Below are 25232 nucleotides of genomic sequence, written 5' to 3' on the forward strand. Positions count from 1 at the left end.
GGACTGAGTGGATTGAATTGTCGAAAATGTCGGGACCGGAAATTAAAATTGAAAAGTTGGTTGGGCAATCCATCTGGTGTCAATGGAAGTGGCAGATGAAAATGGATTTTCAACAATATGAACTGATGTCAATAGTTGATGGTTCAAGGACATGTCCAGAAGTATCTACAGAACAAAAGGCAGAGGAACTGCAGGCGGTACAAGTATGGAAACGGGACAACGCGAAAGCAGCGGCGTTAATTGCTAGTACACTGAGTACACAGGTGGCGGATTTAGTGTTAATCTACACAAATGCCAAGGACATATGGGACAAACTTGTGAGTGTGTATGAACAGTCAAACATACAAAGGTTAAGTATGTTAATGACAGAGTTATTTAATTTAAAACGCGATCAGGAAATGGATGTGACTGCTCACGTATCGAAAGCGGAGAAATTGTTCGGGACATGAACAGTGAATTACGACGAAGGGGATCGCCCGACATACCGGATGAACTCTTACATGGAAGAATACTTGATTTGGTTGGCTCTGAGTATCGTAAGTTTAATAATGTCTGGGAATCCATGAATGATAGTGAACGGAGCACGTCAAAACATAATGTTAGTGCATCGATAGACAGTCACAATATTACATTATGTCGCGATAACGAGGTCATAGCGACAGGTGAGTGGAAACAAAACACTATATCATACATATTCGAGAGGTTTTTCCAAGTGAATCTGCTAAAGTGAACACTGAAACAACCAAAGAAACGTTACAGTTATGGCATGAGCGTCTTGGGCATCAAGATAAAAGACATTTTAAAAACATTCTTCAGCAGGCAAACATAGAAGTGAGTGATAAATATACTAAAACTTTCTCTGATGGATGTGTGCTCAGAAAAGGACATAAGAAACCGTTGAGGGTAAGACATAACAGGCCAAAAAATGCAGATGTAAATGGTCCAATGTCAACGAACAGTGTACAAGGGTTTAAGTATTACGTGTGCTTCACGGATGATTACAGTAAATATCGCAGAATATTTTTCATTAAACAAAAGAATTTAGTGGAGAGATGCCTGAAAATATTTCTAAATGAAGTATCGACGGCTGAGCATACTGTTAAACTGTTTCGAAGTGACGGTGGCAAGGAATTCGACTGTTCTAAGCGAGCGTGGAATAACACCAGTTTTGTCTGTATCGTATATGCCAAAGCAAAATGGGGTTGCAGAACGTAAAAATCGAAGCGTTGTTGAGCTGGCGAGGTCAATGCTTTCAGTGGTTTACCTAGGTTCTTATGTCCTCAAGCGTGTGAAACAACAGTGTATGTTTTAAATCACACAGGAAAGACACCTCAAACAGGAAAGTCACCACGTGAGTTGGGAACAGCACCAAAGTGGTGGTTTTCATCATCTTAAAGTCTTTGGTATGCAATGCTACGTGCATATTCCAAAGAAGTTTCGCAAAAAGTTCGACAACAAGAGTATTCATGGATATATGGTTGGATATCTAAATGAAAAGAATGGATACAAAGTATACATACTTTCAAAGAAACGTGTGTTGTTACGTGACGTGTACTTGAAGCCAGAAAGTACTTACACTAATTTGTTAGAAGTGGTTCCAGATCAGGAGGAAGAATTGGTTGCAGAAGTTTGTACCCAAAAGAAAGAATCGATCTCGGATAATGGTCCGATTCTGAACGAAGAGATACCGTGTACTGCCTCTAACTCTGAAATCGAGGCAGAAGACGCGGAAGATCAACCCACCAAACAACTAAGAAGAGAAGTAAAGAAACCAGCCTGGATGACTTCTGGTGAAAAATGAAATGAAATCTTTAAGTTTTACGTCCCACGGTTATGCCGGTTAGGCTAAAGGAGACGGTGATGATGAGAGATGAGTGAAATGGTGGAATGAAGAAAGTGGGAGGAAACGGGAGAACCCCGAGAAAACCAACGAGCACGGTGTTTGTCCACCACAAAGTTCACTTGGCGGGGGTAGGGATCGAATCCGGAACCCCAAGCACCAGAGGTGAACGCTCTATCACTGAGCCACCGCGGCCCCGTACACCTTCATCTCTGTACTAAAACCGGAACTGGCAGTAAGAAACAATTTTCAGTTTTCACACACAGAGTTCACTTGGCGGAGGCTGGGATCGAACCCGGACTTCTGGTGAGTTCGTTATGGGTTCAGCGTATATGGCAACACTAAAATAAAGGACCCAATATCACATAAAGAAGCCATGCAGTCAGCCAACAAGGAACAGTGGTCTCAGGCTATGAAAAAAGAAATGAAGGCATTAAAGAAGAACCATACGTGTGACTTAGTGAAGCTTCCAGATGGTGCAAATATGACAACAAACGGATGGGTATACAGAAGAAAACTGAATACTGACGGTTCTGTACAAAAGTACAAATCGAGGCTCGTAGCTAAAGTTTGCGCGCAAAAGGAAGGGATAGACTACGAAGAGACATTTAGCCCTGTAGCAACGTATGATACAATAAGAACTGTATTTGCAGTTGCAGCAACGGGAAAACTACATATAAAACAGTTTGAAGGGAAAACTGCATTTTTGAATGGGGTACTTCATGAAAAAGTGTACATGAAGCAACCGGAAGGATTCGACGATGAAAGTGTTAGAGTGTGCAAGTTGAAAAAGAGCCTGTATGGCCTGAAGCAGGCACCGAGATGTTGGAACGAAAGACTCGTAAAGTTTATGAAAGAACAAGGAATGAAAGTGAGTACTGCTGATCCTTGTTTGTTCGTTCGACAACTAAATAAAAAAAAAACTAATTGTCTTGGTGTATGTTGATGATAGATTAGTGATTCTAATGAAAACGTTCATTTCTTAAAGCAGTTGAGCAATACCTTTGAAATTACTACTGATGAACCTAATAGCTTCTTGGGTATGCAGATCCAGCGTAGTGAAAAGGGGAATTTTATAAGTCAGCGAGCATATACCGAGAACATTCTCAAAAGGTTTAACATGAGTTAAGCAAATTCAGTTGCAACACCATCCGATAGGAGTAGTGGCGGTGCGGTAGTACAAAGCCGATAAAAGAAGGAACTCCATATCGTGAAGCTGTGGGATGCTTAATGTACTTGACAATGGCAACACGTCCTGATAATGCTTTCGCAGTTTCTCAAGCAGCTCGAGCCGCTGAACAGCCAACAGAAAAGGATTGGATCAAGATTAAGAGAATCTTCAAGTACTTGAAAGGTACATTCGACTATGGCCCAATGTATTCATCACACAACACCACGGGTTTAAAAACCTTCAGTGATGCTGATTATGCCAGAGACATCAAAACAAGACGTTCTATTAGTGGCGTAGTTACAGTGTTCGCAGGAAGTGCAGTAACATGGTCAAGTCGCCTTCAGAAATCAGTGGCTTTGTCAACAACGGAAGCTGAACTCATTGCAGCGAGTGAAGGTGCGAAGGAACTAATGTGGTTAGAGCGATTGTTCAGTGATCTGGGTGTGAAAATTGGTGAGAAACCTGTATTATTAGTATAAGACGCTAGTGCTGTGAAATTGACAAAAAAAAAAAAAAAAAAAAAGTCAAAGCACATTGAAGTAAGATACTACTTTGTACGGCAGTGCTATCAAAGTAACAAAATTGATGTAAAGCATATTGCGGGTCAAAATCAGGTAGCTGATATATATACCAAATCATTAGAAAAGGTAATGTTTCAAAGTTTGCGTAAAAATATGGGAGTTTGCTCCAGTGATATGGCAGAACAGTGTGCTTAGGAGGAAGTGTTAAAAAAAAAATAAGCAAACAATCTCAGTGCGAACTCTGTCTGTCATTTGTTAGTTCTTTTTTTTTGTTCTTTCTTTTATATGTATTGAGGGTGAAGGTGTCAACGAACCGTAACGTACTCTGGGTACGTGAACTGGCAGTAGTGCTAGGAAGGAGAAGTTGTTTCTGTTCTTTTTTTGTGTGTGTGCTGTTAACTCTGAAGTATTTAGTAATAGAAAAGAACTGTTATGTTCAATATCATGTTATAAGTAATCTTCAGGTGCCTACAAAATATATTTACATACAGTTCAGATATTAGTTTACTTTCAAATCCTGCATTTGCTTCGTATAGAAAAACGTGCTCTGCCATCAGTAACACTGGCACAAACCACACCATGCCAACAAATGTTTACATTATAGTCGTGTTTTTTCTTTCTAAATGAAACAACATTTGTGTTGAGTTAGAGATAACAGAAACAAACTCTCCTCATTTTAAAATAGTTTTAAAATCTAAGAAGATTTTAGTTTTCTATGTTTGTGAATCACTTTTTCGTACAAGAGCACTTATTTTTGTGCTCACATTGGCATCCAGACTTTATCAAGAAATAAAAAGAAAAATAAATAAATAAACTCAAAATCACACATTGACATACACTTGTCATATGGTGATCATTCAATCACAGTCATACTAGCTCATTTGTATATTTTCTTTTATCAAATTATATTTGAGTCAAACGACAGATACGTAAAGGAGTTTGGTTTACCAAAACTTCTTTATATATTGTAATATCGTATCTGGAAATTTAAATATATATTTAAATCGTATCTGGAAAATCGGCAGCAAGTAGTAGAAATTACATACAGTAACAAAGATAGAAACCAAACTACATACTACACATCGGGAAAACAAGAAATATCATGTGGAGTGCCACAGGGATCCGTATTAGGGCCATTATTATTTTTGATATACATTAACGATCTACCATGTAATATTGCTCCAGCAGAACTATCCCTTTATGCACATGATGCTAATATCATAGTAAAAGGGAACACAAATGAGGATGTTGAAGGTAATGCAAATGAAATCCTTCATAAACTATCTCAATGGATTAAAGAAAATAAGCTTAAATTAAACATTGAAAAGACACAAGCAATCAATTTTCATCATATGCGCAACAAACATACGCAGCCTGTTAATATTTTAATTGAAAATAACGGAATGGACTATGTAAACTCAACTAAGTTCTTAGGAATTTGGATAGATAAAAATCTCTCCTGGGATGTATAAATAACTAAGCTTGGTAAAAAATTAAATCAAATTTATTTCGCAATTAAAGTACTTAAAAATGTCTCAAAAAAGTCTACTTTAAAAACAATTTACTTTGGATTATTCCAGTCAAATTTAACATATGGCATTATATTTTGGGGAAATACACACAAAGCCAAGGTAATTTTTACAATACAGAAACGAATAGTAAGAATGATGGCGGCCGCTAAACCAAAAGATCACTGCAAACCAATATTTAAAAAATTTCGTATACTCCCAGTACCTTGTTTGTACATTTTAAATCTACTGATATTTGTAAAGAGACACCTACAAGGTGTCCTTACGCGAGTAGGACAGCAACATGATCATGATACAAGAAACAAACAAAACTTTTCCATTGTAGAACACAGAACCGTATTATATGAAAAAGGGTGTAAATACGCGGGTATCGTGCTATACAATAAACTTCCCAAAGATATAAAGACTCAGGAATCTATTGCTAAATTTAAAAAAGAACTACAGAAATATTTATTAAAACACTGCTTTTACTCGATAGAGGAATACGTGAATTGCTAACAGAAACAACAACAACAACAACAACTACAACAACAAAAAACTACATTATCTACAGTAACCAGTGTCGTTACTTGTTTTTAACATTAGATATATGTTCAAGGATTTCTACATACACTGCAAGTAATAATTACTCATACTTTATTTTAATATCATGCAAAATGTAATGGATGAGATGTAAGGTGTAATGTTTAATTATTAACCTAGTGTGTGTAATTTTCATTATTATTGTTCTTTTTACTTTTGTGTTTATATATATAAATGACGTGTCCACTTCATATGCATTGCAATACAGTGCTAAATGTATGAAAAAAGGACGAAATAAATACAATACAATACAATATGGCGCACATGGATCAGTTTACTAACAACCAACAAGTGCTCATATTTATAAATTCAACCATGTACGTCTTATTACGACTTACTACATTGACAGACGACAGGTACGCCAGCAATACCAATAGTCATGTGACAACGAATTACCATCAGCACCTCCGCCACAGTGGAGCACCTATAAAACCAGCGACTATCACCAGTCTACTGCTGGTCACTTTCTATCGTTTACCTTACTTGGAGCTCTAGGAGTTACCTAACCCAAAGCCTCTAGCTTCCTTGAAGCTCTAGACCTCCTTTCTTCTTATTTACCTGGCTCGGGGCTTTATTGGGACAATTAACTACAGTCACCTAGCTTGCGTGGAGCTATGTGGCTTTTAATCCCCCATCTGCTTGCATAGACCATTGGAGAACCCAACTCAACTCCATATAGCTTGCTTGGAGGTCTGTGGAGATCCTTTCCTAGACCTCTCTTTAGCCAATATTAGTGAATTATATATATTACAGTGATTTTTGTATTACACCATTTATAATAAGGAGATTTTATAATAAAATTCGGTAGTGGGAGAAACGTTCCCGTGTATAATTTAGCCCTAACTATACCTGCATAAACAGAATTTTACAATATTTACTCTGTCCATGTGCCGATACGACCGAGAGACAAAAATCACATAGTACTCTCTGGATCACCCCTAAATTTGGTCAGAACGTAGAAAGTTGATGGAGGCGACATTCAAACCGGAAATGGTAAACACAAACCATGTCCGGTTTTAACGTTGATCACTATAGAGCAAAAACGGTAATATCTGCAATCAATTAAGCATTCCAGGAATATAACTTAGTTCCATCCTTAACCCTCTAGTAAAATCGGAAGTGGTCGAAATTCACTATAACTTCCGGTTTCAACAATGATCTACATAGAGCAAAAGCGATAAGAGATATCGATAAGCGTTTTTTTGGAATCGATTTAGCGTTCTAGGGTTATATACCATCTTCTCTCTTAACTAATATTCAAACCGAAAGTAGCAGAAGTCAAGTAACTGGCAATGTTGATAACCTTGGCCGCAGCAGAATATTAACGGTAATAGTGAGAAACGGTTTAATTTGATTAATTAAGCGTCCAAAGAACATATTTCATGTACACCTTCATCTTTTGAAAAATCTTTGAGTTTTACGTCCCACAGTTATGCCGGGTAGGCTAAAGGAGACGGTAATGATGAGTAATGAATGAAATGGTGGAATGAAGAAAGTTGAAGTAAACGGGAGGACCCCGAGAAAACCCACGCACACGGTGTTTGTCCACCACAAAGTTCACTTGGCGGGGGTTGGGATCGAATCCGGGACCCCAAGCATCTGAGGTGAACGCTCTTCCACTGAACCACCGCGGCCTCCATCTTTCAGAACCTCCGGTACTTGCACAATTATTTTTAGAGAGGTTGTTTGGGATTACTTGATCACTCTCCACCTACCTCTAAAAATTGGTGTACAAGTACTGGAGCATTCTTAAACATATATATTTGGATAGTTCACATACCAATTCCTCAGTGATGTCTTGACCCGACCACGTTAGGTCCCATTGTAGTGGAGCTGTGAACATTTAAAGTAACTTTTTTCATGTTTTCGTCACCCTATAACTCCGAGACTATCCTATTTGAGAACAGATCAATATGAACTTTTTTTTCTTATTTTGATGCAAGAAATATTGTGAAACATTTCTGTAACACCCTGTATTGAACACAAAATACGGTTTGCTGTTATGTCAAAAAGAATTGTTTATCACTGGGGTCGTGAAAATACCCCGAGGTAATACACATGTAAGTAATCAATTATTTCTTTTTGGTTTTTTTTCTTTCTTGTTACCAAACGGGCAAAATTAATAGTTTACATAATGCTCAATAGATGGGAGAATTTACTAATATATTGTTTCCAAAAAATATTTAATTAATGACGTTATAAAGTAAGTTGGGAGTAGGAAGAAAAAGTTTTCTTACATTACGCTACATTGTTTGTAACCTGGTCTCTTTCTTCCTCAGGTTACAATTTGAGAAATATATATATCTTGAAATCTGCTTATATTTTTTGAGCAGCTTGTGAATAACAAAGTGGCTAGTTTCAAAGAACTGAAGCCCGTTACTTCTAGTCACAACCCAAGAAGATGACATGTCTTGATTGTTCTAGCTTGTTGCTGTCACAATTCTCTAGTGACATTCACAATGATGGCACCTCGCCGGTTTTGAATGCTAAAGGCACCGGCTGAGCAAATAAAAAAAGATATCAAGTGATGAGGTCGTGAAATATTTCTTTCCTGTTTAGGATGACGATGGTGTCAGTAATGTGGTAGACGACAGTCAGAATTGGAGTGCAATGGAATAAAGTATTGTTTTTGAAATGTATCTGTATAAAATTTCTGTACGAAACACCAATAATTACTTATTTTTAACTAGCTGAATATACCCATTCTTTGCATGGGGCTGTATTTGGAAGTCAAAGCCTGTGGGAATATCACCATTGATCTCAGCGACCGCGAAAACTATGAATACGACACTAATATCGGTTATTTTCTACTACTTTTACATGTCCCGGTAAACGCCCCCTGAGACCCACTGATTCCAATTTTAACAAAAACATTTCACCTTGGTCTGGGGCGTGGACCAAGGTATCCGTAATCAAAGTTTGGTAACTCTCGGTTAATTTGTCTGGTCCCCAGGCCGGTCCCAGTAAATGCACCCCTGAGACACCCTTGGTTCGAAATTAAAAAAAAAAAAAAAACGCTTCGTCTTGATCTGGGGCTTGAATCAAGGTACCGGTGAGCAAATTTTGGTAATTCTCGGTCCACTCGTGTGGTTTCCAGGCCGCACAAAGACAGACAGACACACCACAAACAAACTCTTCATTTTATTTATATTAGATTAGGTTAGATTAGATTGAGGTCTCAAAGGAACCCGATGGCATTTCCTGTGCTATATTTTTCACGGTAATACACAAGTGTTAAAAATCTATTTTAATAGAAACTCACTTGTTCTTGTGCACAAACTATTTGCATGACACAAATACACAAATGTTGAATCTCCTACCTGAAGAGTCCAAAAACCTCAAACTTAGAACAACTTACCATTTCACTTACTTTCCCAAACAATGCAAATATTAGAGTGTACAAGTTCAATAAATTCAGCACCATAATTCTGAAAAAAAGAACGAAAATAATTTTATATTATTTAACGATTTATGATAGCATTTATACAGTAACGACAAGCCAGATTAGTCAACAATCGTAAATACAACTTATACAGCTAGCATCAGAAAAGACAAACAGCATTTTCAGGTACATTCCTATGTTATCCGTTAGGCGTCGAATCTAAGTGTAGCATCTTTGGAGTTTGCTTTAAATGTTCTGTAAAACATCACAGCCGCAGTAGAGATTTTATCAAAATGAAGTATATCACAGCTTTCGATTTCAGTTTCGCCGACCAGTTAGGAACTACGTTCTCGGGACCAATAATGGTAACGATCACATTAAATTCAAGTGTTTTAAAATTTAGTCTACACGAGGTGTCTTTCGTTAACCAAATGAAACAACGTACCTTCAAACCGTTGTTTGACAAGAGTGCAGAGGTAATTTACGTATGAACTATTTTATTATTTTTTAATTATTTATTTACTTAAAATATTGCTTTAAACAAAAACTATGACACACTCATCCTATTTTCAGTAAAGTAACGGAAATTGCATTGATTTTTTTGTACGTACAGGAGGAAAATAATCACTGATATCTTCGCGGAATTTTACAGTTTAATATATGTGTAAAGAGCTTTCAACTTGAACAATTCTCAGAAAGTTAGGATAAATAAAGAGTCGAACACAATAAACGCTATATTACAAAGTTCAGTGACGAATCTAGTCATTCATAATTGTCCACAAATACGAACAAAATCAATTATGAATGATTAGATTCCTCCCTGAACGTTTAGTAACAATGCACTGCTAGCTTATTGACTGATGTCATACGTCAATTCAGCTGACGCGGAGTATAGGAAATTATACGAGGTAAGTCAACTGAAAACCATAAAAGTAGAAATAAAAATCCGCATATGGCGCCAGTGAGCTGTAAGTTGGCATGCCTGTTTACGATAGTATGCCGGATGTCTCCTAGGTGGCAGCAGCCGGCAGATGCACAAACACCGGCGCAACAACAGTTCCAAAATGGCAGCCCCACTAGCCACATGCACCGTTGAAGCCATCGTTTTGGAAAACCGCCGTGTGACAATAGACGAAATTGCAACATGTGTACACATGAGTCATGGATCGGCACATCATATTGTGAATGATGTTCTCCAGTTTCATAAGGTGTCTGCAAAATGGGTGCCCCGACAACTGACGCCTGAACTGACATAGCGACGTGTTGATGCGCGCGAAGTACCTTTGGTGGTGTGCTGAACGTGACGGTAATGCCTTCCTGTCACGAGTCGTCACTCGTGACGAAACATGGGTGCATTACCATAAGCCTGAAACAAAGCGAGCGAGCAAGGAGTGGCGGCAGGAAGTTCCACTCCGATGAAGAGGTACGCAACGCGGTCACGAGTGGTTGCGCCGTCGCCCAAAAGACTTTTTTTCTGCAGGTATTCAGGCTCTTCCGAAGCGCTGGCGGACTTGCATTGAACGAGGAGGGGACTATGTTGAAAAGTGATTTACTTCTGTACCCTGTGTGACCAATAAATAATATTAAAAAAAAAAATAATTATGGTTTTCATTTGACTCCCCCTCGTATATTACGCATAAACAGTGTATGTGTATGTTGGGCACGGTGGCTCAGTTGTACAACGCTTACCTCTGGTGCGTGAGGTTCCTTATTCGATCCACGGTCAAGTAAATTTGTGGTGGAGAACATCAGTCTTGTCGGGGTACTCCCGTTTCCTCCCACCTTCTCATTCCACTCATTCTTCCATCACCATTCAATTGTCTTAAGGCGGCAGACTACTAAATATTTTTGAAAAACTAATGTTTTTTCTTTTGCCCGTTTTTCATAAGTAGAAAGAGGCAATAAAATGTAACTTACCATAATAATAGATAATGTTATTCTACACCCGAAAATACGAATTCGAAGAATTTTCAGTGTTGCCATCCATAGAAATTACAGTGTGGCCAGAATTTCAATTACTCAAAAATCTAGGTTAAGGCAGCGATTAGAAAAATGAATTCAACGGTACTTGATGACTTATTATGCTGTCTATGTTTCTTGTTAACTACTTTTTAAATAATATTTCTATTTACTTTATAAAAGTTACATAAATTAATACAAAATAAATAGAAACATTATTTAAAAAATAGTAAACAAGAATCATAAGCCACACATCACACAGGTAAAGGACAAACGACGCCTTGCTTAGTGTAAGGAGCGTAAACATTGGACGATTGAACAGTGGAAAAACGTTGTGTGGAGTGACGAATCAAGGTACACAATGTGGCGATCCGATGGCAGGGTGTGGGTATGGCGAATGCCCGGTGAACATTATCTATCAGTGTGTGTAGTGCCAACAGTAAAATTCGGACGTGGTGGTGTTATGTTGTGGTCGTGTTTTTCTTGGAGGGGGCTTGCACCCCTTGTTGTTTTGTGTGGCATTCTCACATCGCAGGCCTACATTGATGTCTTAAGCACCTTCTTGCTTCCCACTGTTGAAGATCAATCCGGGGATGGCGATTGCATCTTTCAACACGATCGAGCACCTGTTCATATTGTACGACTTGTGGCGGAGTGGTTACACGACCATAACATCCCTCTAATAGACTGGCCTGCACAGAGTCCTGACTTGAATTCTATAGAACACCTTTAAGATGTCTTGGAACGCCAGGACTCACCGACCTACATCGATACCTCTCCTCAGTTCAGCACTCCGTGAAGAATGAATGGGCTGCCATTCCTCAAGAAACCTTTCAGCACCTGATTGAAAGTATGCCTGCGAGAGTGGAAGTTGTCATCAAGGCTAAGGGTGGGCCAGCACCATATTGAATTCCAGCAGTACCGATGGAGGACGCCACGAACTTGTAACTCATTTTCAGCTAGGTGTCCGGATGCTTTTGATAGCATAGTGTATATATATATCGCGTCCTTACAGCGCAAAGGTTCTATGTCCAATTTTAGAAATTTTACAGGAGAGCAAAAATAAAGTTCAACTCTTTACGAAAGTTGCATATTGTTTGATTTATTGAAATAAATTCTAAATTATAATTGTATTTGACTATATTAATAGTTACACTTATTATTATTATTATTATTATTATTATTATTATTATTATTATTATTATTATTATTATTATTAAGTATTCTGCCTATTGACAGGTCCTGGGACTAATGAGGTTTTTTGCTTGTTTTCTTCTTCTTAATTTTCAGTTTGGGCTTGGAAATGTTTCTTCCACGTTTCTCGGTCTTCAGCTTCCACTTTTAACTCCCAATGTTTTCTTCTAAATTTCAAGAATCATCTCCTGTAATCCTCCTTCGGTTCTAGATATAATAACCGTATCATCTTCATACCTGTTTGATCTTGTGTTCTCCCTACTCCTCGCTTTCCTTCCATCTTTCCTTCTATGGCGGTATGAAGAAGACAATTTCTTCGCAAGATGTGTCCAATCCAATTGGCCTTTCTACGAAGGATGCTGGCCAAAAGTGTCCTCTTCTTTCCTATCCTTTTTAAAATATCTTCATTTGTTACCCTTTCTGCCCATTTTATCTCCCCAATCTTCCTCCAATACCATATTTTGAAGCTCTCTAAATATTTAATCTCTAACTTCCGTAATGTTCAAGTCTCTGAACCATAAATTTCAATGCTCCATATATAGCATTTGACCAATTTCTTCCTTAGTCCAATATTAAGGCTGCTGATTAAGAGTGACCTTTTCTTGTTGGATGCTTCTTTGGCTGTTTCAATTCTCGACCTGATCTCTCTGCCCCCAAACGTGTCTTTCGTCAAAACACTTCCCAGATATTTGAAATGATCAACCTCTTCAAGTATTCTTTGTTCTACTCTGACCCGTAAGGACAGATTTCCAAGTGATATTCTTATGACTTTCGATTTTTCGATGTTGATATCCATTTCATATAGTTTCCCAATGTCAACTATTTTGTCAATCATCTCCTGTAGTCCTCCTCCGGTTATAGCTATAATGACCTATCATCTGCATACCTGATTGATCTTGTTAATGATCTGCCCTCCAATCTTGAAATCTCTAATTCCCGTTAATGCTTTCTTCATTAACCATTCACTTAAGGCACTCTATTAAAACTTATAAACAGCAGTAAATAACAGTGTTATTTTGTGTAATGTTACCTATTCTAGCTATAGTGAATATAATATGGTAAGAAAAAATGCTTTCAATCAATCTCAAACTGTGGCAGTATCATCTATTAAACGAAAATCAAATAATTCTAAAAGAAGTTTATAATATGTGTATGAATATAAATAGTATTAGTTACTATATTGAATAAATTGCTTAACATTTTTCGTCACTGTCACCTCTCACGTGAGGCAAAGTATATTCCACTTGAGACGAAAAAATGAAATGAAATCTTCAAGTTTAACGTCCCGCGGTTATGCCGGTTAGGCTAAAGGAGACGGTGATAATGAGAAATGAGTGAAATGAAGAAAGTGGGAGGAAACGGTAGAACCCCGAGAAAACCCACGAGCACCACAAAGTCCACACGGCGCGAGCTGGGATCGAACCAGGGACCCCAAACACCGGAGGTGAACGCTCTACCACTGAGCCACCGCGCCCCCTCCCACTTGAGACGAGGATGGGAAGTTGTTGTAGAAGTGATAATACTCCTGAGGAATTACTAAGGTATTTAACATACACATAAGGTCAGTTTTCTTGGCCGCTGATATTGGAAGTGGATTATTGTACAGTTCAGGGACTTCAAGATGAGTTGGTCCCCCAGAACTCCTACGTCCACGAACATGAATTTCACGGAAGATATTGTTTGAAATTCTTTCATTGAATTGAATCAAGTGAGTTCTACTTTTTTCAAATCATAACCATTGAATTCTACTTTTTTCAAATCATAACCACTTAATACGAGTAACTTTGTAGGGTGTTTTATTTATTTATTTTTTAACGAGAACTAACTATGACAACTTCCCATTCTCGAGTCCAGTAAACCGTTGATGCCGTCTAGCTCCTTCCAATGAAGAATGAATGGAATCAGCTTCTAAGTATTTGTGACCTTTCTCCATAAACTTCAAGTCGATAATGTTCAGAATTGGGTGAATTTAAATTAACAACAGAAGTGTTGCCGTTACATATTGGTTTCTGTTCCGTCCGGTATATATATCTGAAAAGCACAAAACTTATTTAATAGTTGAAGATAACTGTTCAAAGTAAACAGGGCCGGATTAAGGGAAGGGCTTAGGGGCTATAGCCCCGGGCAGTGGTCGAAGTGAGACGGTATGCGGTGGTATGCCATACCACCTCTGGTTATCAGTGATCCAGACATACTGTCATTGGGGAATATACCTTTAATAAATCCATTTTTAAACACAGTAATTGACGAATAGTTTAGCAAGAAATATTTCAGTTTTTATGTGGAAATAATTTCTAAGTTGACAACGGTATTTTTGTTATCTTTTTCCTATTTTTTGTTTTTAAAATGAGGTTTCTTCAAAGAAGTTCGTCTAGTTTATATTTTGATGTGTCATATTGAATTGTTTTTTATGTGTGTGTGTGTCTTCTTGCCTTAATGCATATAGATGTCGTGTTTTGAGCATGGGCGGATTTAGGACTTGTCTGCTATGCGGGGCGAATCTTCCGGAAGTTTCGAATACTCCTCAGTCGAGTAGAGGGTTCGGGAGTTTTCCCGCAGGAAATTGTTAATATAAAAACTCGGCTTTTGAGCATTTTCGTGTATAATTGTCTATAATACAACTTAAGGACATTGTTTTTTACTTTTTTCTTCAGAAAGGAGAAACAAAGAAATCAATCTTGATTATATATAACACATAAGATACATTCCTATGATTGACTATGTATAGATAAAATGATGCACATACTTAAGTGATTGTGTATAATGTATACGTTCATACACATGTATCAGAAGGGAATAGAAAAGAAAATAAGAAGAAATAGAAAGAGAGAGAGAAAAAGAAAAACGAGCAACTGCATGGTAACGCAAGAAATAGTTTTTTTTTTTTTTTTTTTTTTTTTTACTGAAGACCTTCATTAGAAAGATATTCTTTAAGCCGACGTTTAAAAGTCAACACTGAACCAGAGTTTCTGATGCTTTCAGGGATGTCATTCCAAGCTTTGGTGGCAAATAGTGTGAAAGATTTGGAAAAGAAATTAGATTTGTGCGTTTGAACGGTGAGTGTTATATTTCCTTTAGAACGGGTATTTAGTGGGTGAGTATCGCCGAGAAATTTAAATTTAGAGGATAGATAAGTAGGTTTTTTACAATTAATTATTTTATATAAAAGTGTTAGAGAATGAATGCGGCGGCGGGTGCTTAGATTGCACCATCCTAGTTGCTGATAACAATGGGAGATGTGGTCGAAGCGCTTTTTATTAAATATGAAGCGAACGAGGCATTCTGAATGCACTGTAAACGTTTTGCCAGATCTTCGGTTAAATCAACATATGCTGCATCACAATAATCTAAATGAGAGATTACCAATGATTGAACCAGGGACGCTTTAATGGATTCCGGAGGAAGGTTTTTTAAACTCTGAAGAGAATGAAGGGAGCCGTAAGCTTTCTTGCATACTCTATTAGTATGGTCTGTCCAATTTAAGAATTTATCGATCTGGAGTCCTAGGCTATTGACGCTATCGCATACAGGAATGGCTACGTTGTTTACAAGAACATTTGGTAAGCTTGTAATATTGATTATGGAGTGTAGTTTACGAGAACCAAGCATGATAAATTTTGATTTGGTTGGGTTTACTTACTGTCCATTGTTACGTGCCCATGTGCAGATACTTTCAATGTCACTGTTTGAGTGATCAATCGCGGTGGTTAAATTTAGGGGATTAGTGGTTAAATAGCATTGTATATCATCTGCATATAAGTGATATTTACAATGGGTGATGTGTTCAGGTAAATCGTTGATGTATAAGGAAAACAGAAGAGGTCCTAGGACGCTACCCTGCGGGACTCCACATGGGACAAGTTTCGTATTGGAACATACGTTATTAGTGACAACTTTTTGTTTTCTATTTGATAAATAGGGGCTAAACCAAGATAAAGTTGACTGGGAAAAGTTGTAGAAGGAAGACAGTTTGGCAATCAGTATGTCATGGTCTATAGTTTGGAAAGCTTTAGAAAAATCTAGTAGGGATAACAGTGTAATTTGGCGTTCATCCATAGCGGAACGAATATCATCAGTGATATTTACTAGATCAGTGCAAGTGCTGTGCTGAGATCTGAAACCTGACTGAAACGGATTTAAGATGTTATTTTTTTCGAGGAACTTAGGTAATTGGTCATGAATTATATGCTCTAACGCTTTGGAGAGTGCAGGGAGTATACTAATAGGGCGGAGATTTTCTGCTTTTGTTGGATTTGTAGTTTTAGGCAATGGGCGAATGTGAGAGAGTTTCCAAATTGATGGAAATTCTCCGGTTGTGATGGAACTCTTAAAAATATGCACAATGACATCTACAATAAATTGTAATATTTTTAATAAGAATGATTGGCAAGTCGTCAGCTCCTGAAGCAGGTGATTTGATTTTGTTTATTGCCTTCATGACTTCCGGAGCAGTGACGAGGTGAAGGTTAAATATATTTTTTACAGGGCTCGTTTTTTTAATATTCTTCAAAGTATTGATTTTATCTGGTGTGATATTTGGTGCATAGCATAGCTGTTCATTTATGGTGTCTATATGGAGTTTATCGATTTTGGCTTTGACACCAATACCAAGGAACTTCAGTTTTTGCCATAGCTCTCGTGGTTGAGTCGTATGGCTCAGGAGACTTCTAGCAAATTCGATTTTCGCCTTACGAACTTCTTGATTACAACGGTTTCGTAATTTTCTATATTCCTCCTGCATTAATGAGATGTTTGATTTTTGTTTTAAAGCCGCTCTGTAACGTCTGTGGGCAGAGTCTCGATGAGCCATGAGCGCAAGTATATCATCGTTAATCCAAGGATTGGAGAGTCTACGCACTCTTTTTCTTCTCAAAGGGGCATGCTTATTATACAGTTGCTGCACAAAACTATTAAAAAGTGTTACCTTTTGATCCAGAGTGGGAGCACAGTAAACTAAGTACCACGGCACGAGATTTGTGTCTTCGTATAACGCGTTGTTATTTATTTGTTTTAGGTTCCTTTTATATACTACTCGCAGAACGTATTTTGGACATTTTATGTTATAAGTTAAATAAAGAAGGTCATGTCGGCTTATACCTGGCACGGATACTTGACCTACATTTGTTACTTACAAGTATCAGAGACTATTATGTGGTCAATTAACGATTCGTTCGTCTCAGTTCTATGAGTAGGCTGTAACGTAGAAAAAGAAAGATTTAGAGAATTAATATAGCTTTTATATCGCAGCACCTCGGATTTAGACGTCAAAAGATCATAGTTCATATCCCCCATAATTATGATGTTACTGTACTGGGGCATAACTTGGGAGATCGCTTCTTCAAAATTTTCAAAGTTTGTATTAGGTGGGCGATAAACGGAGATCAATAGAATATGTTTATTTTGTATATTCAGATTGAGCATGATGTATTCTGCAGAAGCGGAATATAAACTGGGGGATTGATCTAGTATTTTTACTTTAACGTCTTCTCTAACATATACCAAGACGCCCAAGGAACCATTCCCTATTCTGTCGCATTTTATAGCCCTGTAGTTGGGTATGTTTATGAAAGAGTCGGGTAAGGTAGGTTTCAGCCAAGGTAGGGTAGTTGGTGAGTACTTCAAATTATATGCCCGTAGACAAGCAGCCTCTACAGAAATTGTTGCGTGAGTACCTTAGGATTCTGAAACATGTTTTCGGATAGTGCGCATATTATTTCCTAAGTGAAGTCTTGACCCGATCACGGTAGGTCCCATAGTTTTGGAGCTATGGACATTTAACGTTCATTTCTTCATGTTTTCGGCAGGCTATAACTATGAGGCATTTGTGCACCCAGGTTGGTCTATACTTTTCGTATTATCTTGGTGTCAGGAATCACCTCCCAAACGTTGTCGATGTTGTTTTGAAACACCCTATATATATTATATATATATATATATATATATATATATATATATATATATATATATATATAGAGAGAGAGAGAGAGAGAGAGAGAGAGTAGTTAGATAGATATAACTCCGTTAAGAAACAGACCATACAAAGTAGACAAAAGCAATTTTTTTTTACTGAATACCACAAGTGACAAGAAGGGACCAAACAGCATCCTAATACAAGGTGGTGTGACGAAATTAAGTAGCACTTCGAATATCTTGGAAAGAATTATTCAAGATAGGCGGTTGTCAAAAAGTATTGGAAAGATCTTAATCCAGCAATGGGTCGACAATTGCCGATAATGGTATGTATGCGTTTCAAATACAAATAACCCTTATCACTACACTCATATGATCCCAGTTCTTATCTATATTATAAAATTGAAAGTGACTATGTTTGTGACTCTTAATCTCTTGAACTGCCCGACCGATCTCGATCAAATTTTCAACGTAGATGCGGTTCTGGCTTGGAAGTATTTTTAGCTATTTACTTTGACGGTAAAACTTAGGGGGAGGGGGAGGAGGGGGATGTACAAAAGATAAATAAAACTTAATAACTCTTGAACCACTCGACCGATCTTGATCAAACTTTCAACATAGATAAGGTTCGGGACTGGGATGATTTCTTCATTTCACTTTTACAGTGCAACGAGGGGAAGGGGGAGGGGAGATATATGTAAAAAAGTAAAAAATAAAAGTGACTGTCTTTGTGACTTCATCACGCTTAAACCACCCAACCTATCTTTAAAAATATTTCAACATAGATGAGGTTCGGACCTGAGGTGGTTTTTATCATATCACTTTAACGGTAGACCTAAGTGGAGGGGAAGGGGAGGGGAGAAATCTATAAAAATAAATAAAACTTAATAACTCTTGAACCACCGGACCGATCTCGATCTAACTTTCAACGTAGATGAAGTTCGAACATGAGATGATTTTTGTCATATCACTTTGACGATGTAACTTAAAGGAGGCGAAAGACATTTACAAATGATCGAAAATGACAGATATTAGTGTCAAGTCTATCGTTTTTGAGGTCGCTGAGATGAACAGTGACACTTCTGATGCCGTGGCTCGCAGCATGGGGAGGAGAGGGGATATATAAAAATCATCGAAAATGACCAATATCAAGGAGCGCTTTAGTAATAGTAAAAAGTGACTCACTAACGAAATATATCACTATTTTTTCTTAATTTAACCCAGCGAAGTGGGTAATTGATGCTAGTTCTTGATATCTGAGTATTTGAGAATAAGAAATAAACGCTTATATATTGTTCTGAGTGATATGTTTAACCCTGTAGCTGTAAGAATTTGTGAAAACAGAGATAGTTAAACTGTTCCTGGGTATTACTGGGTAAAATTTACTGTTATGTCTGGGTATAACAAACGGTTCTGCGAAGTCCAAATATTTTAACAACCAGTTCTAGCGAACCGGTGCGAACTGGCTGAATAGCACCACTGCTTATCAGAGTCGAAACATTTTACCTGTTTCACAGGCAGTCACTCTAATAACTGAACCACTCAGACATTGCTGGTAAAGTTGGCTTTATATTGGCCAACAGTAATAATTAAGAAAAATAGTGAACTACAGTATACTCATTTATTTTGCGCGCACGGGTACTATTGCCATGTACTGAACTGTATGCAGATTTATTTTCACACTGCAAAAAGGTTTTTGTTTTTTCTTTTCTAAATATTAATGAACTAATAATAATTCCTGTTGCTTATGAAGAGAGTACTGAAATGCTGGGGGAAAAGATGACCATCCAGCTGCGTATCTGAAAGTGTCCGTAAAAGGGACAATTATAATTGGAATTGGAATTAGGGGTAGTCCAGGGGGACGTCAGTATCGAGGCTATTTGTCCCCGTACCGATTAATATGCTTGCTCAAATACGGACTGCCGTCAGGAAAAAAAAGGAACTAGGTAAAATCTAAGAAACAAAACGTTGCACAGTAAAAAAAAATTAAAAAAAATGAAAAGCAGATAAAAGAATAAATAGATGAAGATACAACTATAACAATAACAATAAATAGCAAATAATAATAATAATAATAATAATAATAATAATAATAATAATAATAATAATAATAATAATAATAAAATATGAGGATAAAGGATAAAATATAAGCAATGTAAAAAGTAAAACACGTAACAGCGAAATAAAATGTTCAAAGAACGCAATTGAGGCCAACAACATGCACAAAGTTAAGAACACGAGTGGCAGAATACAGGTCATCCCCAAAGCACGGTCAAGGATACGAGGCAGTCCGTGACGTTCTCTGAGTTCTGAGTATTCAGGACATTCGACAAGAATGTGCCGAACACTCAGCGCGACAATACAGTCCTCACAATACGGAGGGGGGTAGTCCACGCAGTAAATGACTATGTATCAGATGAGATGTGAAAGGGAGAGTTTTTTTTTTTTTTTTTTTTTTACCGTAATAATACATATGATTTTACCGGGACAAAAAGATCTGTTTGTGTTATGGAGATATCTGTAGAGGGAGGCTTCACTGTATTAGAATAATAGAATTTTCTTCCCATGAGTGAGAAAGTGAAAGCTGATTGACGTATAAACTCACCTTGCTAGTTCAAGCCGTAGTTGTTTCCGAGGATGATACCCTTCCAGCCAATATCCCAGCTGTTCAAATATATTTGGAAATGTAAGATTAATAAGCGACATCACCACAGTAATCTCATTCTGCCTCCACCAGCCGGAGTCCTTGGTGACTTTTGTTGATCGTTCAACCACTAATACAACAGCATACGCAGATGACACCAGCAAACTGAATACTGTGAAGTTTACCAGAACTCGAAAAATAATCACCTTCCACCTAGTGAATGAGAGAAAATACCAATTAATTTCATATATTGCTAGACTAAATTGTCTTTAAAACATCAATACATCAAATGTTGGAGGAATGATGTACCTGGTGGGAAGGCGCAGTGACAAAGATAAATTTGGAATATATTTCTTTACTTATCAAGAAATTTATATCGGAATTTGCCTTCTAAAATCAGTAAAATCCAGAAATATTAAAGTTGCTTCCCAACAGACGATAATTAGGAATTATATTTCTGTACCTTTGGCAACTATCATCATTTTAGCCCATCAGTGGTGTATTTACGATTTTGTTTATTAGATAAAATTACTTACATGGAACACCCAGAAGGAAATGTTATGTTTGTGCAGAAATTACCAGAGACCTACACACCAACGGAAAAATGTTACCACTTGTATAAAATTACAGGAAACTTATATATGACTCCGAAAGGACATTTAGCAATAATCCATATCTCAAGGCTATCCCTACCTTAAGAGAGATGTCATAGATAGTAGATACATACAAAATCTGATACCTAATTTTCAAGACTCAATTGCTTACCAGAGTACAGTAGAAACTTCACTGACGAAAATGCTAAGAAGTGTCACTATGATATCTATGACATGAGTTCTGTAGTTACGAATCAAAGACAATTCGTACAATCCTTTTTTTGTTTTTTTGTTTTTTTTACCTTGCACCGAAATTCGAGTTAAAATATTTTAGATCGATGTCAAAGGAGAATACAATGTCACAACAAATGCTTTTGTAAAGCTCATTTGCTGGCCTGCAAGAATTTAGAATTGAAGTGATGGAAGTTGCTCATCTCGTCTATAAGAGTAATTTTGGTTTCGACATTTGAAACTACTTTTCTTCCTGCTTGTAAATGTAGGTGAGAAGCAAATAATGCAGTATATTTAAGACTTTATCTACTATTCCTACATGTAAGTAATTTTAATTTATTATGCAATTTTTTCGAGAATTGGATTTTGTTTATGATTTGATCGATGATCACACCAAGGGACAATACTTTAGATATACTAAGCACTATTTGTTATAACTATCTTAGGAGTATACAAGTATCTAGTTTTCAAACTAAGATGCCTAATTCTATATTCGTTGCATGTTCTTTCAACAATTAGTCTAATAAAACAGCAAAATACTTGTTTCTAAATGCTCCGTTGTTATTAAGGTTACTTTATGGAGCAAAAATTTATATTCTAATGAGAAAGAGAAAACAGGTTATGATTTCTGTGTAGTATTTTTATCATTTGTTTTGTAACAAATAAACTAGGCATTGCATCAATCAATTATCATTAGATTTAATTTTGTCCCTAAGTACAACGATTACTATTCTCTGGTACAGTCCGCAGCAAAAAACCTGCAACATGAGCATGTAAGTTTATTGTGAAACTACGCCTAACAGCGCAGGGAAACAGCATAACGTCTAAGTGACACGATTCACGCCAGGGTAAATCTCGGCGTCCTCCCCTGTACACTTATTTTGGAGCAGAAGATTTCGTCGTTTCACAATAAACTTACATGCTCATGTTGCAGGTTTTTTGCTGCGGACTGTACATATACATATGTATCAAGGGACAAAATGACCTTCCCGGCAAGAAATGCTCTGGTATTCTTCTCATTCGTGTGCAATCCTCTTGTAACTTTCGCAATATGAAACTGAAACATCAAACTATTAGGAACATTTTTTCTTTAGCCTTGCACAAATATATCCGCTTCTGTAAATCAAAATATAAAAACTGCCCGAGGTCAGCAACTTGCCCTAATTGAAGAATCTATGTGTTTGTTTGGTGTTCATAACTGTTTGCCGCTAGTAAAACTTCTTTATAGCATTTTCCTGAAAGATAAGGACGTTATCGCATCAGCCATGAGCACCAGGTTCTTCTTGCGCTGATAATATTTGACCACAATTTATGATATTCGGAAAGATATGACTGATCGTTTGGAAGAACTACATGTAGAAGACTGTTTCAGAACTATGGGGAAGTTGGAAGAAAGTTGGAAGTACACCAACCAGTGTACTTTGTTAAATAATTTCTAGTTTAACTACAATAAAAAACAACAATTACCCTTTTTATTTCTTGTCATAATCACCTTTATCTTAAAATTTTGTGGGTCGGCCGGCATAGTTCCCCATAAAGGCATATTTTCATCCAAGCACCCGTTCCGTTCTTTGCTTGCGATGTGGCTGAATAGCCAATTGAGAAAGTTGTTTAAACACGGTTCTACGTGTAACACAACTTTCTGTTGGCTACAGATAGAAATCGCAAGCAACGAACGCAATGGACGCTTGCATGAATATCCGTCCTAATCTCTTTCTCACTCATATCAAGCGCTAATATTTATGTAGGCACCAGATGAGGAAGTTAAAATGCTTTATCAAGCGTCTTGAACCGAAATGATTCGTTTTTATTATTTTTTTTTTTTGTTAAGGAACTTACTTTATCTTCTCTTTCTTTCTCTCTCGTTCCTCGAGAAGCGCTTCTTTGAAGCTCAGAATGATCGAAGCGACTCTATTATGCGCCGTCTCCGAGTTGCCAATCATGTAGTCCCAACCGGTGAACAGCTTCCATGTAAACACACATTCGTCATCTTTCTCTGATAATTTGCTCATCCGGGAATTCTCTGCCATCCTATTCACAAGAGAAACATAGGCAATTATGTTCAAAATAAACAAGTCTTTCTTTAGAAAGCTTTATTATACTTTCATGCTTAAATAAAAGTATATTAAACGAAGACATTTCCCTCCCTTGACTCATCCCACGATTGCGAATAAGAAAGAAAGAAAAAAAAACTATCTGAAGATGGTAGTACATCGAAAGCTAAAACCTATTGCACTTAAAGAACCAACACGTTTTATGTGCTAACATACTAGATTCATCCATATCACTAGGGAGTCAGGGATTTCGTTCTTGACATGAAATAAATCACAGATAGATTAGTGCCATTAGTAACACAGGAAATCAAGAAAGAAAAGTCTATGCCTAAAACCAAAATAACCACTTTTTTGTTTCTCAAATCTATTTCATCATATTCTTTTATATTAATGCAGTGCTAACAAATAAGGACAAACTTAGAAACAAGAAAGTAAAAGAACATCAATTAAGGGGAAGATATGTCTTCCACTAAATATCAATGCCTAAGTAAATATTCCCTGACTCATGACACAGCAAACATTATCATTTATAGTTAGGTTTAGAAAAAAATCAGTTTCTATATTCGGCTTCAAACATCTCCATAGCAATCCGGCGTTTGTTTTCTTTTAATTTTTTTTCATACAATATACGCTTACTTCCTTATTGTAAATGCTTATTATGGTTCAAACTTAATTATTTAGAATACGACAAGAGACTAATACCAAATAATAATTGTATCCTAAATATAACTTTAATATCTCAGGCATTCTGAACACGCTCATAAACACTTCTCTGAAATATAGCAGATTTTCCTGACTCGGCATATTTCGAAGTATAAATATTAATTGTAAGTCAAATTTCTTGTATTTGGAATGCAATGAGACAATTATTATGTTATCTTTAACATTTTGGTGTTCTAAATATGTTCATAAACATAAAAAGTAAACACATATCATAATTAATTTCCTTGAGTATCTACAACCAAACCACTCTTTTATTTTATTTTATTTTATTTTATTTTATTTTATTTTTTTTGTAGAATCTGATTGCATATTGATTTTTAACTCACAACTATTGGGGGATGTTTTCAAATCTTAAAACATCAATTTAACTCATTTCCCAACGTTATTCAATATTGAAATTTTGCATAGTGACATAAGTCGGACGATAAAACAATGCCCCATTATTACTTTTAGATATTTCTATGTATCAACATATTGTTATTAATATAATAATATTCCTCTGTACTAACCTTATATATATATGGGTTGGCCCATAATTATATATATGTAATGTTTCAAAGACTGTGGCAATGAAACTAGCAATATAACTTCAACATAAAATTGAATATAAACACACTACTCTCACAGCTTTCCTTATAAGAATTTTAATTTCTGTTCTCCATGGCATACTCCACCAATGTACCATCTAAATCGATACATGCCTGGAGACGAAGAGCAATCATCCAAATCGATACATGCCTGGAGACGAAGAGCAGCCATCTAAATCGATAGATGTCTGGAGACGAAGAGCAGCCATCCAAATCGATAGATGCCTGGAGACGAAGAGCAACCACCCAAATCGATACATGCCTGGAGACAAAGAGCAACTATCTAAATCGATACATGTCTGAAGACGAAGA

The 25232-nt window shown here is 36.8% G+C and overlaps 1 protein-coding gene across 1 annotated transcript in view; it reads right to left on the reverse strand.

Annotated features, from left to right (window-relative positions):
- The window catches only part of LOC145673943 (transmembrane channel-like protein), a 123423-nt gene that overhangs the window by 62295 nt on the left and 35896 nt on the right, over positions 1-25232 (reverse strand). The window contains exons 7-9 of the mRNA XM_081743758.1: positions 23396-23587; positions 20694-20945; positions 9002-9071 (exon numbers count right to left, since the gene is read on the reverse strand). Coding sequence (XP_081599884.1) covers positions 9002-9071; positions 20694-20945; positions 23396-23587 — 514 coding nt within the window. The remainder of the gene's footprint in view (positions 1-9001; positions 9072-20693; positions 20946-23395; positions 23588-25232) is intronic.

This window comes from Thermobia domestica, chromosome 17 (assembly GCF_964235325.1).
Source record: "Thermobia domestica chromosome 17, izTheDome1.hap1.1, whole genome shotgun sequence".
Classification (NCBI taxonomy): Eukaryota; Metazoa; Arthropoda; class Insecta; order Zygentoma; family Lepismatidae; genus Thermobia; species Thermobia domestica.